This window comes from Rutidosis leptorrhynchoides, chromosome 2 (genome assembly GCF_046630445.1).
Source record: "Rutidosis leptorrhynchoides isolate AG116_Rl617_1_P2 chromosome 2, CSIRO_AGI_Rlap_v1, whole genome shotgun sequence".
NCBI classification, from domain to species: Eukaryota; Viridiplantae; Streptophyta; class Magnoliopsida; order Asterales; family Asteraceae; genus Rutidosis; species Rutidosis leptorrhynchoides.
Window position 1 is genome coordinate 701621190 of NC_092334.1, and position 19160 is coordinate 701640349.

The 19160-nt window shown below is 34.8% G+C and overlaps 2 protein-coding genes across 2 annotated transcripts; both read left to right on the plus strand.

Moving 5' to 3' along the window:
• The first annotated feature begins 489 nt into the window (after window positions 1-489).
• Window positions 490-9416, plus strand: LOC139894678 (protein TOPLESS-like). Its single transcript, XM_071878082.1, has 25 exons — window positions 490-834; window positions 1245-1424; window positions 1517-1630; window positions 1723-1881; window positions 1989-2169; window positions 2278-2401; window positions 2491-2600; window positions 2692-2860; window positions 3084-3193; window positions 3283-3352; window positions 3436-3509; window positions 3620-3715; window positions 3814-3909; window positions 4142-4269; window positions 4588-4822; window positions 4902-5063; window positions 5799-5900; window positions 5985-6131; window positions 6235-6345; window positions 6935-7114; window positions 7212-7340; window positions 7657-7752; window positions 7841-8029; window positions 8545-8714; window positions 8801-9416. Exons 1-25 carry the CDS (start codon window positions 755-757, stop codon window positions 9015-9017), a joined length of 3429 nt encoding a protein of 1142 aa, XP_071734183.1. The 5' UTR covers window positions 490-754; the 3' UTR covers window positions 9018-9416.
• Window positions 9417-13533: 4117 nt separating this feature from the next.
• On the plus strand, window positions 13534-17513 carry LOC139894679 (topless-related protein 1-like). The gene is made up of 9 exons (XM_071878083.1): window positions 13534-13595; window positions 14677-14754; window positions 14866-14976; window positions 15166-15345; window positions 15443-15571; window positions 16033-16128; window positions 16210-16398; window positions 16883-17040; window positions 17127-17513. The coding sequence occupies exons 1-9, from the start codon at window positions 13593-13595 to the stop codon at window positions 17341-17343; spliced, it is 1161 nt and encodes a 386-aa protein (XP_071734184.1). The 5' UTR covers window positions 13534-13592; the 3' UTR covers window positions 17344-17513.
• Window positions 17514-19160: the final 1647 nt, after the last annotated feature.

Sequence of the window (19160 nt, forward strand, 5' to 3'; positions counted from 1 at the left end):
CCTTTTATTTTTAGTTCAAAAACAAAAGGTTTTTTTTTTTTTTTTTTTTTTTTTTTTGGGTTTGAAATATTTGGGGATAAAGGTGGTTTCTTGTTTCACTTTTTAATAAAATAAATAAAATAAAATATACATACATATACATATACATATATACATATACATATACATATACATATACATATACATATACATATATAATGGAATGTTAAACTGAATAAATAAACTTGTACAGTATACAAAAACTTCCAAAGAGTTTTCAGTTTAGTTAGATTATACTGTAATAATTATAATTAAATTTCAAGTTGCTTTAAAGATCTAATTTTAGGTTAAGTGGGTTTGAAATATGTTGCTTTAAAGTTGCTTTCTTTCTTTTTACTGATCTGTCAAAACCATCTCACCTTTATTAGCATAAAGAATGTAAAATATTGAACTTTTTTTTATAACAGAAACTATGTTATTTCAGTTTAGTTAGATTGAAGATTAAGATCTAATTTTGTGAATGGGGGTTTGAAATATGCAGTCTATACTTAAACTTTTATTTTTTGGATTTTAGATTTTTAGATCTTCAGTTTGTGTCCAAGCAATAAATGGTTTCTTTTAGTGAACATGGTCCAGCTATTTAAATAATTGATTTAACTTATTTGGGTAAATTATTTATGTAGCCGACCCTGTTATTCTTATTTCTTACTTCCTTAGTTTTTACAGATCTGAACCCTAATTTTCAAGTTTTGAATTTGGGGACGGCTGAGCTGTAATGTCATCTCTAAGTAGAGAACTCGTGTTCTTGATCTTGCAGTTTCTTGATGAAGAAAAATTTAAAGAAACTGTTCACAAGTAAGTGTTTTTACACAGTTTTTTTATTTTTATTTTCCTTTACTTTTTTGGGTTTCTTCATATGTGTACTTGTTGTTTGATATATTTATGTATGTATTAGTATTAGGGTGTTTTGATCTTGGTTTTGAAAGTGACAATTTGATAATAGTAATAGATAACAGTTCAAATCAAGTAATTGGTGGATGTTTGGGTAAGCTTTATTTTACTGTCTTATGGCTAATGGCTAATTCGAATTTTATGGCTAATGGCTAATTAATGGTGAGATTAACCTCCTTAGTGGTAAAATTTGAAACAAAGCTTGTAATATATATTTCAGATGGTTTTGATAGTCTTAAGCTATAATTAATATCGTTTAAAATGATTATAGATAGATTGTAAAAAGTGCTATTTTTTGGTGGGATTTATTATAGGTTGGAACAAGAATCAGGGTTTTTCTTTAACATGAAGTATTTTGAAGATGAGGTACAAAATGGGAATTGGGATGACGTTGAGAAATATCTTTCGGGTTTTACAAAAGTCGATGATAATCGCTATTCAATGAAGATCTTTTTTGAAATCAGGAAGCAGAAGTATCTCGAAGCGTTGGATAAGTAAGTTATATTTTCATTGTCACTTAATATGAAAAGATACTAAATTCTTGAATCTTAATGACAATTTGGCTGCTAATTAATTTCTTTGTTAGGCACGATCGATCAAAAGCTGTGGAGATTCTTGTAAAGGATCTCAAAGTGTTCGCTTCATTTAACGAAGAGCTTTTTAAGGAGATAACTCAATTATTAACGCTAGAGAATTTTAGGTATTTTAGTTTCGAATATCCAGAATTGAAGTACCAAAATCCAGGTTATTATTTATTAATTTATTTAATCATAATTTCATTTTATGTTGAAGGGAGAACGAGCAATTGTCAAAATATGGAGATACAAAATCAGCACGGGCAATAATGTTAGTTGAGCTCAAGAAGCTTATCGAAGCAAATCCCTTGTTTCGTGACAAATTGCAGTTTCCTAATCTTAAGAATTCGAGGTTACGGACACTTATTAACCAAAGGTGTGCTATATAAGCATTTGTAAACTGTTATATGTAAAAAGTTGTTATCTTTAACATGTAGTGGTTCATGTATTTAAAGCTGATATCATTTATTACCTTGTATGAAGTTTGAATTGGCAACATCAACTATGCAAGAACCCGAGACCTAACCCGGATATTAAAACGTTATTTGTGGACCATTCATGTGGACAACAACCAAACGGTGCACGTGCTCCATCACCTGCAAACAACCCGTTACTTGGACCGTTACCTAAAGCTGGCGGCTTTCCTCCTATGGGTGCACACGGGGTTTGTAATTTTGTACCGTTTTCTAAATTATGAACTTGTTGGCATGTTTGGGTTATCAAAAAGTTTTGAAATTTGATCATATGGTGTAATGATTATTATGATTTGCAGCCGTTTCAACCTGCACCGGGTCCCGTTCCGACCCCGCTTGCTGGTTGGATGTCTAATCCTCCGCAATTATCTCACCCGAGTGTATCTGGTAGTGCAATTGGTCTCGGTGGACCATCTATGCCAGGTCATTAAATAATCGGATAATTATATGACAATGAATGTTACATAAATGCTAACAAATTAATATTCTTATTATTGTGATTTAATTTACAGCTGCATTAAAGCATCCGCGGACCCCAACCACGAATCCTTCGTTAGATTTCCCAACTGGAGATTCTGATCATATGAGCAAGAGAACAAGGAACATGGGCATGAATGATGAGGTTATTTGCTATATTTTTTAATTATGTTTTCTAGATTGCTTATAAGTATCACAATAATAACTTTTGTGGTTATTTTGTGTACACTATACAGGTTAATCTGCCAATTAATGTGTTGCCCGTTTCATTCCCGGGGCATAGTAGTCATACCCAAGCTTTTAACGCACCCGATGAGTTGCCCAAAACCGTTGCACGAACCCTAAACCAGGGTTCATCGCCTATGAGCATGGATTTTCATCCTATTCAACAGACACTGCTTTTAGGTAATCTTTTGTCTTCAACTTTTGGTCAATGAGCTAATTGCATTCGATAAAGTTTCTAACTTTATTGGAATTGGATTTCAGAAGTCATTACTCTAACAATTTTACTATTTCAAACTGATTATTTAGGGTAATTTTTTCTTGAAGATGACTAAAGTTAACATATGAACTTTGACTTTTTTGGTCAATAAATTAGATATTTAGTAACGTGAATTTTATGCAACAGTTGGAACAAATGTGGGCGATATAGGATTGTGGGAAGTTGGTTCACGTGACAAGTTGGTTCTTAGAAATTTCAAAGTTTGGGATCTTGGTGCATGCTCAATGCCTATGCAGGTTTTAAACAATTAGTTTAATTCATTTCACTAGTCTTTTTTAACGTTTTTGATTCGTTTAATGTAATCTTATCCTTGTATTGAATTTAGGCGGCTCTTGTAAAAGACCCAGGTGTTTCTGTCAACCGTGTAATTTGGAGCCCAGACGGTTCATTATTTGGTAAGTACCGACTAAATTTCTATGTTAATCATCAAAAGTCATATGAATATAGTCGATTAAATGAATATCTATTATATGAACAGGAGTTGCATATTCAAGACACATTGTACAAATATATTCGTATCACGGAGGTGATGATATTAGACAACATCTAGAGGTTTGTGTAGCTCCTTTTTTTCTGTTGCTATTAATGGTGATCTGAAAAGTGGTCTTTTCAACCCATTTACTTATGAACGGGTCGATTTGGGTTGTGTTTTCTTATTGCAGATTGATGCCCATGTTGGTGGAGTAAATGATCTCGCATTCTCTCATCCAAATAAGCAGCTTTGCGTGATAACATGTGGGGATGATAAGACCATCAAGGTTTGTTTGGCATATAACGTGTTTATGATTAATTAATTAATTATTAATTATAGACTATAATTGCCAACTTTGATAATCAAAATTGTGCTGTTACATAGGTATGGGATGCTGCAACTGGTGCACGACAATACACTTTTGAGGGTCATGAAGCTCCTGTATATTCTGTATGCCCTCACTACAAAGAAAATATTCAGGTAACTAGTTTCTTTAAATTGTAGCTTGTATTATTCGAATAATCATTTAATCTAATTTATTGAATGAATGTCAAAGCTTTATATTTTGGATGATATTAGCAACTTTTGACCATTTCTTTGGTGGGCTTTTTTCCTTTTTTGGTGCGTGTTTGTTTGAGGTTAACCCAAATCTAGCGAGTCATTAGTAAAAGTGTCAAATTTGCCACCTATACTAAACTTTTTTTTTCTTTAGTTCATATTTTCAACAGCACTTGATGGAAAGATTAAAGCTTGGTTATATGATAACATGGGATCACGAGTTGATTACGAGGCTCCGGGTCGATGGTGCACGACAATGGCTTATAGTGCCGATGGAACGAGGTTTGTTACCCCTGAAATATAAATAATGGGCTTGTCCAGCAAATTGGTAGGGGTCTAAATGGGTCTGATTGGGCTGCGTCTTGATCCGAAACACCTATTGTCCAATTACTTCAATCTTTCAGACAGTAAAAAGTCATTATCAAATATGGCAACCTCAATTATGCATTTAGAATATATTTTGGGTGAAATTTCTACAAGCTCAACAATTGGACGAGTTGAATCGCCACATCTAATATTATGGACTAACTACTTTGAGTTATTTAATGTTATTATTTGATCAAAGTTGTAAACTTTTCTTTGTTGGTGTCGAAAAATTAGACTTTTTTCATGCGGGACGAGCAAAGACGGGGAATCACATATTGTGGAATGGAATGAAAGTGAAGGAGCCGTGAAAAGGACGTATCTTGGATTCCGTAAACGTTCTTTAGGTGTTGTGCAATTTGATACTACTAAAAACAGATTCTTAGCTGCTGGTGATGATTTTGCTATTAAGTATTGGGATATGGATAATACTCAACTTTTGATGAGCGTTGATGCTGATGGTGGTCTTCCGGTAAACTAATCGGTCTTACCGTATTTTATTATTATTTATTATTTACAAAATCTAATGTGTTGTCGATTTTATAATGAAGGCGAGCCCACGTATTCGGTTTAACAAGGATGGTGCTTTGTTGGCTGTTTCGTCTAATGAAAACGGAATAAAAATATTAGCAAATTCTGATGGTCTTCGATTGCTTCGAACTTTTGAGAATCTTTCTTATGATGCTGCTTCTAGAACACCAGAAGCTGCAAAGGTAATCTGATTTAGAATAGTGGAAGCTAATCAAAATCGATTCCGTATTGTTAATTAATAGTCGTGACAGAATGGGCGGGTTCCGTGTGTTGGTAACTTATTGAAACAATTTGTCATTTTTTTGTTGTTGTCGATAACTAGAGTGTCAAACTGTCAATTTTGGTTAAAAATGTTAGTTTCAGTTTTAATTTTGATACTATATAGTGATAATGGTAGTAGTAATTAAATTCCTGATTGAAGTAATTTGGGTGGTTTTATACTCTAAAATAATACTCTCTGCTGCGACTTTGACCCATTTAAATTAGTTTATTGACCCGCAGATGCACATAATTATATATGAAGCGTTCTTATGTGAAGTCATTCATCTAATCTAATTAATAATATGAAATTTGTAGTGATATTCAATATATCCATATTCATTTCATGTTTCCTTGATAAGATTACCCAGATCATCGTGTTTGTCCAAAAAAAATCACATAGCATCATTTAGTTTTAGTACTGTCACTAAACGTCCCTGTATTTTCGATTTCATTCCAATTGTTGCCCACTTAAAAAATTTCGTTAATTTTGTTAGTTAAAAGTTAAAACCAGTCACATACTAAACGCTGTGAGGGTCTTTTTGTCATTTCACCTTGTTATCTCTTTATATATTTATATAATTTAATTATAGATAGACATCTCAATCCTATTTGTGATTTTGCTTTCTGACTTCTTATAATAATTATGATACATGCAGCCTACCATAAATAATACCATATCCGCCGCTGCTGCTGCCGCCGCTGCGTCTAGTGCCGGATTAGCAGAAAGGGTTGGATCCGTTGGTTCGATCTCTGGACTGGTCAGTTCCATTTTAATATTAGAAAAGAATATTTAGCTTTGATTGTTTATTATATATAGGTTTATGTTTTTTTTTCTTCTGTAGAATGGGGATAATAGAAACATGAGTGACGTGAAACCTAGAATAACCGAAGAATCGAATGATAAATCAAAGATTTGGAAGCTGACAGAGATAAGTGAAGCTTCTCAGTGTCGGTCACTTAAGCTTCCTGAACATATGAGAGTTACAAAGGTATCATACAACATTCGTATGGTTATACGTTTAGCAACTTCTCTTCATAAAATATCTGAAAATATGGTAATGTTTTTTTCTCTTATGTGTTCTTGACATTCAGATATCAAGGTTGATATATACGAATTCTGGAAACGCCATTTTGGCATTAGCGTCGAATGCTATTCATTTGTTATGGAAATGGCAACGTAATGATCGTAATGCTAGCGGGAAGGTAAAACAGATCCTTGTTATGCACTAGTTTATGAACCCGGGTGTTACATATTTACATTAAAGTTGTCGACGAGTACTCGCTTTTTGCAACTCGGGGGGTACGTGACGAGTATTCGGTCAAACTCAGTCAAAACTCGGGATTACTCAGAAAATCAGTCAAGATTGGTCAAAACTGGGTCAAAATCAGTCTAAGTCAAACTTGGTCAACATCCAAGTACTGAGTTGCCGAGTGCTCCCTAAAAATTCCCAACCGAGCACTCCCGAGTAGCGCTTTTTGCACCATTGGTACTGTTTAGTAAAAGAATGAATATGTATAACTTTTTTTAACATGATTGATAAATACATCTTCATTTGATTATAGAACCAAAAGAATTGAATGTACACTAATGCCGCATCCGTTCTATGAACAATCGGTAATATATGAGTTTAAGGAGTGTTTAGCTGAAAATTAATAAAATTGAATTAGGAATATAAGTAGGAAAGTCAACTCAATTGACTAATCAATGAGAATTAGTATAACACACTGTAAGATATTAAATAGGTAGTTAAAAACACCAACAATGTTCCATAATTTATTACCCGTTTCACAGGCAACAGCAGGTACCTCACCACAATTATGGCAACCTTCAAGCGGGATTTTAATGACCAATGACGTGGCAGACATGAACCCTGAAGAATCGGTGTCGTGCTTTGCGTTGTCGAAAAATGATTCGTATGTGATGTCAGCATCAGGAGGAAAGATTTCTTTATTCAACATGATGACATTCAAGGTAATGTTGTTTTTTTCATTCCCGTTTTGTTAAATGAATTAAAGTTTGAATCTTGAGGTCAATTCGACTAACTTGTTGAACTTATTCAATTTTGAAGACGATGACAACATTCATGGCCCCGCCACCAGCTGCAACGTTTTTGGCTTTTCATCCTCAAGATAATAACATTATTGCTATTGGGATGGATGACAACACGATTCAGATTTACAATGTTCGTGTGGATGAGGTAAATATTTAATTATTTATGATGTTAGATGAATATATGTTAAATATGGTAGTCAAAAGGTCCATTCTATTTTTTTCAAATTGGCTGACTCATTATCTTTTTGCTCAAGTTTTTTTTTTTTTTTTTTTTTATTTTTTATTTTTATTTTTTTTATTTATTTTTTTAGTCTATATGCGACCCCGATAATAAGTATATGAGTGTAACTAAGTAATTGTTGGATTACAATACTACATATATATATATATATATAGAAATAATTACAATAAGATTTATCTAATTGTTGGGTTTAAATATTGTTTTTTTTTGTTGCCTGAAGGTCAAAAGCAAACTTAAAGGTCATTCAAAAAGAATTACAGGTCTCGCCTTCTCTCATGTGCTCAACGTGCTTGTCTCATCTGGTGCAGATTCTCAGGTTAGTATAATTATTATTTTTTATATAAATGCTTCTATTTGTGTTATCTTAATCTTTTGCCAAATTTCAAATTTTTTTTTTTTTATAGATTTGTGTATGGAACTCTGATGGATGGGAAAAGCAAAAGGCAAAGTACTTGCAAATCCCGCCAGGGAGGACAACAGCAGCGCAATCCGATACACGTGTTCAGTTTCATCAAGATCAGATCCACTTTCTTGTAGTCCATGAAACTCAACTGGCTATATATGAAGCATCAAAACTTGAATGTGTGAAACAGGTGAGAATTTGAATCTTTGTCATTTTTTTGAAGGTCGCAGAATGGACAGGTTATACTATTAAAGTAGGTACCTTTTTTTCAGTGAAGTGGTTAAGCGATTGTAAGCATGAATTCACTTTAGGTGACTTTCGTCTGTTTTAAGCCATTTGACAATTTTTATTCGTTATAGTGTACTTTGGGCAATTTTATATTCCCTTAGGCCTTAACCCACTAGGCCCTTTTTCAGATTTAAGCTTATTAGATCTACCCATTTTGACCCCTTGACAAAAATATCAGTCTAATTTTTATCTGGCAACTCGTATGACCCAATTCAGATGTAGCCATGTTGTATAATGTCTGATATGACCTGTTGGGAATAAAGTATTACCCAAATCAACTTCTTTTGGGTGGATTGTACACTTTGGGTAACTTTTGACCCCCATGTTTCTCGTGAGACCCATTTCAAATATATTCAATTTGTAATTGTAATGCTTGTCTTGTGAAATATATATTTTACTTATGAGTTGTTTGTGCAGTGGGTCCAACGTGAATCTTCTGCTCCTATATCACATGCCACATTTTCATGCGATAGTCAGCTGGTATACGCGTGTTTCTTGGACGCAACCGTATGTGTTTTCACTGCTTCTCATCTCCGACTTCGATGTCGCGTTAATCCCTCCGTGTATCTTTCCCCAAGCGTTCTCAGGTGATTTTTGTTTAATAAAGTTCATTACTTTGACTTTGTAAGTCAACATTTAAAGATGGTCATTAAATCTTCTATGTTTGTTGCAGCAATCTGAACGTGCACCCAATGGTGATTGCGGCTCACCCACAAGAACCGAACCAGTTTGCATTAGGGCTTTCAGATGGCATGGTTCATGTTTTCGAGCCACTTGAATCAGAAGGCAAATGGGGGGTCCCACCGCCAGCTGAAAATGGGTCAACAAGTAATGTAGCAGGTACGTCTTCTCCTGCCCGAGGTTCGGGGTCAGAACAAGGGCAGAGATGAACGGATCGGGACCCACAGCACGAGTTCTTTTAAACGCTTGTTTTTGCTGGGAAGGGAAAAAGTTCAATGCTTTTAGGAACTTGTAGATCTAACTTATGCGCGTGTAAACTGTTCATGGTGAAATGTTTCTAGGCTCCAAATTCTAGTTTTGAGATGTTTATTTTTGTTTCCCACGGTTGGTAATCGGTCAAGTTATGTAGTATTTGTGCACGTTAATGAATTTCAAAATGAGTAATTTATAACTGTATGTCAGAATGTGTTTGGTTGGGCTGATCAACACACTTTTAGTGTAACCACTTAACCAGAGGACACTAAATTTGGTATCGATGCAAAACAAGAGTCGGTGTTGCAAATGACATTTGAATGTGACATCTTTTTTTTAAGACCCGTTTTCAACTCTTTCCCCGACGTTGCAAATGACATTTGAATGTGAGATATCTTTTAAGAATTTAGTTGCAAATGAGACATCTTTGAAACGACCTCGAACTTTAACTGAAAAACCGATCAGTTTTTTTTTATATATGCATATAACTGAAACAGATGCGGCGCCTCCAGCCAGCGCAAGCACAACCGCATTCAGACGTTCAAAGAAATTACACTCGATGCGGCGCATATAACCCTGCAGCATTAAAACCAAGACATTTTGATCCATTTTCACACCATTACAAACCCAACCTGGTTTAAGGACATCGAACAAAGCAAAAGCAACATTTATACCATAACAAATAGTTAAACTACAACCACCATTGAACTAGTGTATGACCCTAAAATCAAAAACCATAAATTGACTCATTTTAATACATAAGACCCAGATATCATGATTCATGAGCATGGTGTCGGACAACTATCCAACCAAAAGCTAATTTGCATATCACTAATGCGCAACCTCCCTTGATGTCCATCCTCATTAGCCATCCACATAATGGCAATTAAGCATTTAACTTACCTTTTTTCTTGTCGGCGCCCAAGTCTACAAAAAGGATCAACAACCAAAGGGTAAGCAAACTGATGCATACATAGTCGGCTCAAGTGCGAATTTGTGGCACCGTAGTAGAATCATTACCAATGGCACACAATGCGCCTCAGTGCGAAAAGACAATGCAAGCTTTGTTATGACGAAACCTAAATGTTAAGTTAGCAACACTTCCAAATGCCACTTCTTCCCGTCCCATCTATCTTCAGGACGATCTAGTAACAGGTTTTTCACTTCTCAGTGAGTAAAAAATTTGTCTTTGGGTCTACTTTGAAAGCTTCGATAATAGAACTCATTAAGGAGGGCTTGGTAGTCTTAATTATGGTTCGAGTGGGTGCTGAATAAAGAAAACGAATAGAAATAGAATTCATGTTCATGCTAAGAGAAGAGCGGATCCAATACCAAGGCGGCTTCTTTCCCACGAAGTGCAGCAAGTACTTTAGGAATTTGGGGATTTCATGCCCCACGAGTGAGTTGACACTTGACAAGTGCCCATAGGAAGCCGAAGCTTGGAGCCAAAGTCCCTTAACTTACTAAGGTGCTGTTTATTTTTAAAGATGTTTTTGTCTGAAGATCTACAGAACATGTATGTAAAGAAGATGTAGCATAAAAGTCTATATTGAAAAGTGTTTGTTTTTTACGTACGAAAAATAGCTTAATTATGTCACTCTTAGAAACATAATTCTAAGTATGCTAGGTTGCAGATATAATAAGACATTATTTTATCTTTAAAAAACACACAGTTTACAATAAAACACGTTTGCATATACACGTAAACATAAAATATAGGGAGTAATAAGATATCCACACTAAAAAAACAAACAATACGTGGGGCTGGGTTTACGAGATGGCCCCAATTGGTTGAACTCAGGAAAGAATTTAAGGAAGTTTCCTATTAATATTCCAGCCTCCAAAAGGCTCTTTTACCCTTATATGTTGCTGGGAAAAGGTGGGGGAGCCTTTTTAATTGGGGGCCATTATTATAATACCCTAGAACTATAAATACGAAACACTAATTTGAGCGAAACTCGAGGACCTATACTAGATATAAAGTAAGAAACTAACAAGATGTAGAATACCCTGATTTCGGAGCAGTATTATCAAACCTAACATCAATCACCATTACCCTCATCATCTACTAATACATAAAAAGGATTGTTTGTTTCAATTCTATCTTTGGAATGTGTCTTATTATTACCTTCACCATCAATGCCCTTCCCTTTATCTCTTTTCCTTAAAACATTATGATTTCGATTTTTCTGGGTCTCCACATTCCAATTTGTTTCCTCCACAGCAATATTGTCTTTAATACCATAATTATTCTTAACTGCATTTTGCTTGATACCTTTTGCTTCTATTGACTGCCATTGACTTTTATTATTATCAAAATTCAGCTTATGAAATATCCTTCCATTCTTACCAACAACTTTAGAGCCATCCTCAACACACTGGTTATTTAAATCAACTGTTTCACCATCATTGTTGATTTTCAAAGCGTCTTTTAACACTTGTGCAGATACTTCATCTTCTGTTTTAGGCCTAATTTTACAAGTATTAAAAGAGTGCCCAAACACTTTGCAATGAGTGCATAAAGGCGGTTTCCATTGATAAGTCACCTCAAGTTTACCCACTTTGGCTGGAAAAGAACCAATCACAGGATAGGAAAATTCGACAAAGCTAGGAAGGTCATCAGCTGCATTGACTTCAGTCAAAACTCTAGCAAAGCCTAGTCTTCCACTTTTACTTAAACATCTCTCCGAAGTAACTTTGTCCATCAATATAGGCCTACCAATACCACTAACAAGTTTACCTATACTTCTGCCACTCCATAATTCAATGGGTATATTGTGAATGCAAATCCAAATTGGAACTTTTTCAGGTTCAATTTTTTCAAGCCAAACCCCAGGTTCCCACTGATTCACGAAAAAAGGAACATTATTAACTAACCATGGACCACTCTCAAGAACCTCCTTCATACCCTTTTCATTATTAAATTTGCATAAATAAAATCCTGCAGCTGTTTTGACGATTTCTTTAAGGTCAAACCTCCGCCACATTCTCCTTAGATGGGCATTAACAACCCTATAGTCCATAGAAGTTCCAATAAAATACCCATATAATTGAAGAGAAAATGCACTACCGCCCTTCTTAACCTCCTCAGCTGAGAAAACTACTCTCTTTTGACCATTAGACATTAAAACAGGAGGAATGAACTCCATTTTTAATTCTTCTTCATCTTTATTTTGTTTTAAGAAGTCAGCAAAAGTGATGTTTGGATTTACAGTATTTGTATTGCCTTGCCCATCACTAGTCTCAACCCCTTCCATTGTTGTAGATTTAATCCCAGAGTCAACATTATCTTTATCACCGGTATTATTATCCTGCGTATTCATTAAAGGCACATTGCCACCCAGTGTAAATTGGGAGAAATCATCAGGAACAACAATTGACTCTCTAATACCATCACTCTTAAATAACTTAACAGCATTCTCAGCAGCAGCCACTAGGTTTACATCAACCTCATTATAACTACCATCTTTTGAACTCTTAAAGAATACAACAGGACTAGCAGAAACATTCGGTTTAGCAACAGCAATTGTTTCACCAATAGATTTAGCAATAATATCATCATTACTAGCTACAATATCATCAATAGAATGATCAGTTTCAGCAGAATTCTTACCATGTCCACCTTTCTTCCTGTTACCCTTGCGTTTTTTAATTACTTCAGGGAGTATTTTTTCATTAGCAGGAATAGAAGAATCACCAACATATGGAACAAATTGAGCACTCCTCTTTTCTTTAGACGGACCATCCCCAACATCAATCAGCAGGTTCACTTTACCCTTCCTCTTTCTAGAACTATAAGTTTTTAGAATCATCCCCTCTGAATCACGACTATCCTTCCCAGGTTGATCAATTGGCACATCTCCTTCGTTCTTATTTTGCTGATCAACTTCATCTCCCATCAGGTCGGAACGTACGACATCATCCATAATCTGAGATGAACGATCCCCATCAGAATCAGATGAAGACACTTCTCCACTTTTAAAGGCCGCATCCACTGTTCCACGACTAGCCAATCGGTTTTGCAAAACCCTAGTAGCAGTCGCCGTTAAATCTTGGAACTTTTTCTTCTTCTTGGACACCATGATACACAGCAGATAGCAATAGCAGAGATAGCAGGTATCTCAAAATTATAACTGAAATTTGAAAGCAACAATTCAGTCCAAAACTCACCAGGGTTTTGTTCGGCGATCCAATACAGGCGTACTGGAAGAAGAACAGCTGCGAATGGCGTCGGAACAGTGGCTCACGCGCCGGCGCGTGGATTACCGGCGCCGGAGCTAGTCGGCGCGTGTGGTGGCAGTGGTGGTCGGATCTGAATGAAAATTTCAGGTTATGCAATTCGAGTATGTCTGAATCGATTGGTGGGGGTGGTGAGATGCAAAAATCAAAAGAAAAAACTTAATATTCGATGGTGAACAAGTGAAAACCGGATCGCCCTTTTAAGAGAGAGAAAATACTTAATACTTTCAGCAGCATTCTGTTTCGGTCAGATTTCTACTTCAGCCGTTGGTTGGTGCCTCAAATTGTAAACAATGGTATGTTACTTTTCACTTACCTATTTAGTTACATGTATTTGATTTTGTCTCGAATAATTTTTTAGGGTTTTGTAATTGAGCCGTTAACTGGGATTTTTATTAAATTGGATGTTAATATTAATGCTAATGTTAATGTTATGTATCTATTTTATAAATTTGTGTTTGTGAATAATATTAGAAATCGCACAGCTCTACTGTTTAGAATAAAGATTTTAGGTTTGAGTTTGATGGTTTTAACTGTTTCTGGCTAGAACTTGAGGATTGATGTTTATATTTTTATTAAATAATTTTGTATCAGTAGTTGGTGTAATGATAGCTGTATGAATACGTGAGGAATATAACTGTTTCATAAATTGCTTGAAGTAGAAATCTTTTAGTTGCAAATTCTGTTATACTAGCAGTTGCTGTAACCATACCTGTAAGAATTGTTGTGAAAACTATTCAAAATCTGATTAAGAACAGTGAAAATTAATCAAAATCAATTCCTTCCATATCGTAAATTTATAGTTGTGACAGAATGGGTGGGTTCGGTGTGTTGGTAACATATTAAAGCATGTTGTCATTTTATTTTATTTTTGCTGTAAGCAATTAGATTGTCAATTGTGGTTAAAAATATCGATTCTGGTTTATAAGTTAATTTTATTTCAATACTTTATAGTAAAGTAGTACTAATTAAATTTCTAAATGATGCAAGTCATTTTGATTGAGAGTTCTCGGAAACAAGGATAACTTGTTTTGCTATTTATAATGATAACTTTTTAGAAGTATTATATTTTTGTCTGTATTGAAAAATTTAACGTTAAGGGACTATTTTTATATCTCGAGCTAGGACTTATAAATTAATGGGACGCCCCTGCTAGTAATGTCACTAAACGTCCCTGTATTTGCGATTTTGTTCCAATTGTTGCCCAATGAATGAATTTTGTAAATTTTGTCAGTTAAAACCTGTCACAAACCAAGCACCGTGAGGGCCTTTTTGTCATTTCACCTTGATCACTCTTTATATAATTCCAGAAATATCCATACTATTTGTGATTTTGCTTTCTAACTTATTATGAATAATGATTATGATACATCGAAGATTTGGAAGCTGACAGAGATAAGTGAAGCTTCTCAGTGTCGGTCACTTACGCTTCCTGAACACACGCGAGTTACAAAGGTATCATACATTCGTATCGTATGGTGATATGTTTAGGAAGTTGTCTTTATAATAAAAATCTGAAAATATTGCAATGTTTTTTTTTTTTTCTTATATGTTGTTGACATTCAGATATCAAGGTTGATATATACAAATTCCGGAAATGCCATTTTGGCATTAGCGTCAAATGGAATTCATTTGTTGTGGAAATGGCAGCCTAATGATCGTAATTCTAGTGGGAAGGTAAAACACATCCTTGTTACACACTAGTTTATGAACCCGCGTGTTACATATTTACATAAAAGTTGTTGAAAGCTGAGTATTTGGTTATAAAGAATAATAAATTGGTTATAAAGAATAATAAATTATTCTATTTACAAAAAAGAATGAATATGTATAATGCTCTTCTATAATTTATTACCCGTTTTACAGGCAACAGCAGGTACCTCACCTCAATTATGGCAGCCTTCAAGCGGGATTTTAATGACCAATGACGTGGCTGACATGAACCCTGAAGAATCAGTGTCGTGCTTTGCGTTGTCTAAAAATGATGCATATGTGATGTCAGCATCAGGAGGAAAGATTTCTTTATTCAACATGATGACATTCAAGGTAAACTGTTTGTTTTTTCATTACCGTTTTGCCAAAGGAATTAAAGTTTGAATCTTGAGGTCAATCTGACTAAGTTGTTGAACTTGCGCAATTGTAGATGATGACAATATTCATGGCCCCACCACCAGCTGCAACGTTTTTGGCTTTTCATCCTCAGGATAATAACATCATTGCTATCGGAATGGATGACAACACAATTCAGATTTACAATGTTCGTGTGGATGAGGTAAATTTTATGGTGTTTGAATGTTTGATGAGTATATGTTAGATACGGTCGTCGAAAGGGTCCATTCTATTTTTTTCAAATTAGTTGACTGATTATTTTTTTGCTCAATAACTTTTTTTTTAACCCGAAGCCCCGAAGGGGTAGCCCAGGTTCAATCCCCACTAGCTACACTTTAGGGCCTTGCCTTTCAATTTTTGTTTGTTTGTTTTTTTTTTTTTTTTTTTACTTTCACTTGTTTTAGTCTATATGTGACCCCGATCATAAGTAAGTGAGTCAAAATAAATTATTATTGACCAATTAATTACTTGTCTTTTGGACAATCGGCTCGGCCGGTTTCTAAAAAGGAGTAATCGGCGTTGATCGGGGAGTTTTACAACGTTAATTACTGGATTTGACTGATTAAAGGCTTTGGGTACATTAATCTAATTATTGTGTTTTTTTATCATTTTTTTTACATGAAGGTCAAAAGCAAACTTAAAGGACATTCAAAAAGAATTACAGGTCTCGCCTTTTCTCATGTGCTCAACGTTCTTGTCTCATCGGGTGCAGATTCTCAGGTTAGTAACATCATTTCATTAATTTTATATAAATGCTTACTGTTATCTTAATCTTTTGCCAAATCTCGACTTTTCATAAAGATTTGCGTATGGAATTCTGATGGATGGGAAAAGCAAAAGGCAAAATACTTGCAAATCCCGCCAGGGAGGACAACAGCAGCACAATCAGACACACGTGTTCAGTTTCATCAAGATCAGATCCACTTTCTTGTAGTCCATGAGACTCAACTGGCTATATATGAAGCATCCAAACTTGAATGTGTGAAACAGGTAAGAATTCGAGTCTTTGTCATTTTTTCAAAGGTCGCAAAATGGATTAGTTATACTATTAAAATAGGTATCTTTTTTCGGTGATGCGTTTAAACGTTTGTAAGCATGAATTCACTTTAGGTGATTTTCGACTGTTTTAAGCCACTTGACACATTTTTTTCGTTATTGTGTACTTTGGGCGATATTCCCTTAACCCACTCGGCCCATTTTATTTTTAGATTTAAGCTTATTAGATTTACCCAATTGACCCGTTGAAAAAATATCAGGCTAATTTTTTTTCTGGTAACTCGTATGACCGACCCATTTAAGATGTAGGCATGTTTTATAAAGTATTACCCAAATCAATTTTTTTTTGGGTAAATTACACACTTTGGGCTGCTTTTTACCCCATGTTTCTCTTAAGACCCATTTCAAAAGATTGCTTTTCTAAGGCATGTCTTGTCATTGACGATATAGATATATTTTCGAAATGTTGTTTTTGCAGTGGGTCCAATGTGAATCTTCTGCCCCTATATCGCATGCCACATTTTCATGCGATAGTCAGCTGGTATACGCGTGTTTCTTGGACGCAACCGTTTGTGTTTTCACTGCTTCTCATCTCCGACTTCGATGTCGCGTTAATCCTTCCGTATATCTTTCTAGGTAATTTTTGTTTAATAAAGTTCATTACTTTGACTTTTTAAGTCAACCTTTAAAGACGATCATTTAATCTCCTATGTTTCTTGCAGCAATCTGAATGTGCACCCCATGGTGATTGCGGCTCACCCACAAGAACCGAACCAGTTTGCATTAGGGCTATCAGATGGCATGGTTCATGTTTTCGAGCCACTTGAATCAGAAGGCAAATGGGGGGTCCCACCGGCAGCTGAAAATGGGTCAACAAGTAATGTAGCTGCTACGTCTTCTCCTGCTCGAGGTTCGGGATCAGAACAAGGTCAGAGATGAACGGATTGGGACCCACAGCACGAGTTCTTTTAAACACTTGTATTTTGCTGGGGAGGGAAATGTTTAATGGTTTTAGGAATTTGTAGAACTAACTTATGCGTGTGTAAACGGTTCATGGTGAAATGATTCTAGGTTTCAAATTCTAATGGTGAGATGTTTATTTTCGTTTCCCATGGTTAGTAATCGATCAAGTTTCGTACTATTTGCGCACCATGGTAATTTCATGTGTAATTTATAACTATATATATATATGTCAAATTGGGTTTGGCTGGGCTGAACTACAAACACTTTTTATATAACCAGAGGACACTAAATTTGGTATCCATGCAAAACAAGAGTTGGTGTTTGTTACTATAACTGATCCAACGGTTTACTTGTACAATTAGATATGCGAAAGTGATCCAACTTTTTCGGTTACCCGTTTCCAACCTTTTCACTAACGTTGCAAACGACTGTTCGAATGTGAGTCATCTTTTAAGAATGTAGTTGCAATGAGGCATCTTTGAATGTGAGACATCTTTTAAGAATTTGAAGGCATTTTGCAAATGAAGTTTTAATCAAAACATCTAGACCGATTTTTGAAGGATTTATACTACGTTTGATAAAAATAAATGATTTAGCCCTCGATGATTCATAACTTGGATGATTCAAAGTCTTTGAATAAACTTGATTCTAAATGAAAAAAGATGTTTGATAATCATTTTGAATGAACAATATGAATCGAGTAAAATTACTTTATTAACATGTTACATGAATAAAAAATTCAATATATTTATTTGTTAAACGCTTTTGATATGATTTTGAGGAGAATATTACAAAAAATTTAGATGTTTTAATGAGTTAAAAGGATGTTTCAACTATTCAGGGTGTGCTTGCTTGGGGGGTTTAGGAGGTAGGGAATGGGAATGATTATCATTAGTGTTGCTTGGTTTAAATTAATTTAAATCAGTCATACCAACTACTACTAACTAGTTAAGTGGGGCCCGCTTTGCTGGGCCGATTTGCTTGCGGTTATCAATGTATGAACTATATGTTTCTCGTTCTATTATGCTTAACAAAACGTAACAAAATAAGCGGTAAAATCAACTAAACACGCATTAATTTAATTTTCTATTATTGAACCAATCAAATCCAATCGAATGAGTGGTAGTGGTCGCTTAATTTAACAAAAAAATAAAGATATAGAAAAAAGGAAGGGAAAAAAAAGATTTTAAAAAATAACAAAAACAATTGTCCCTGAATTTTGAGATTAATTACAGAACTAACATGGTAAATATTGACACATCACTACTATTATTACGTGTATACAATGTTGTAAAATACGGAGTAATTAGTAAAATGGGTATATAGCGCCCTTCATGAAAGGCTAAAAACAAAGATCATATTTAATTTTTTATAAAAACCAATATTTTGACTAAATATGCCTTTTAATTATTAACTCCCCTTATATACAATTTTATTAATTAATTTAAATAGTCCTTGGTTAAAAATTATCTTTTATATTTTTTTCTTAATAATGTAGTACGGAGTATGTGTTTTGATATTTTTGTATTTACTCTTTTTCTTTCATCTCACCTGTTACCCCATTTTCCTTCATCATAACAATTGTGTATTTACTTTTTTCCTTCCCTCACCCATCTCTCAAATAAAGCAACCCCTATTATCTCCCAAACACAAACAACAACCGATTATCTCCCACCGATTTAGATCTGACACCGCTAGCCACCATATCTCCCATCATCACTGGATAATCGCCGATTTTGTCGCCGGATTTAAACCACTACGAAGCTTTCAGATCTGATTTCTCCACCCTAAGT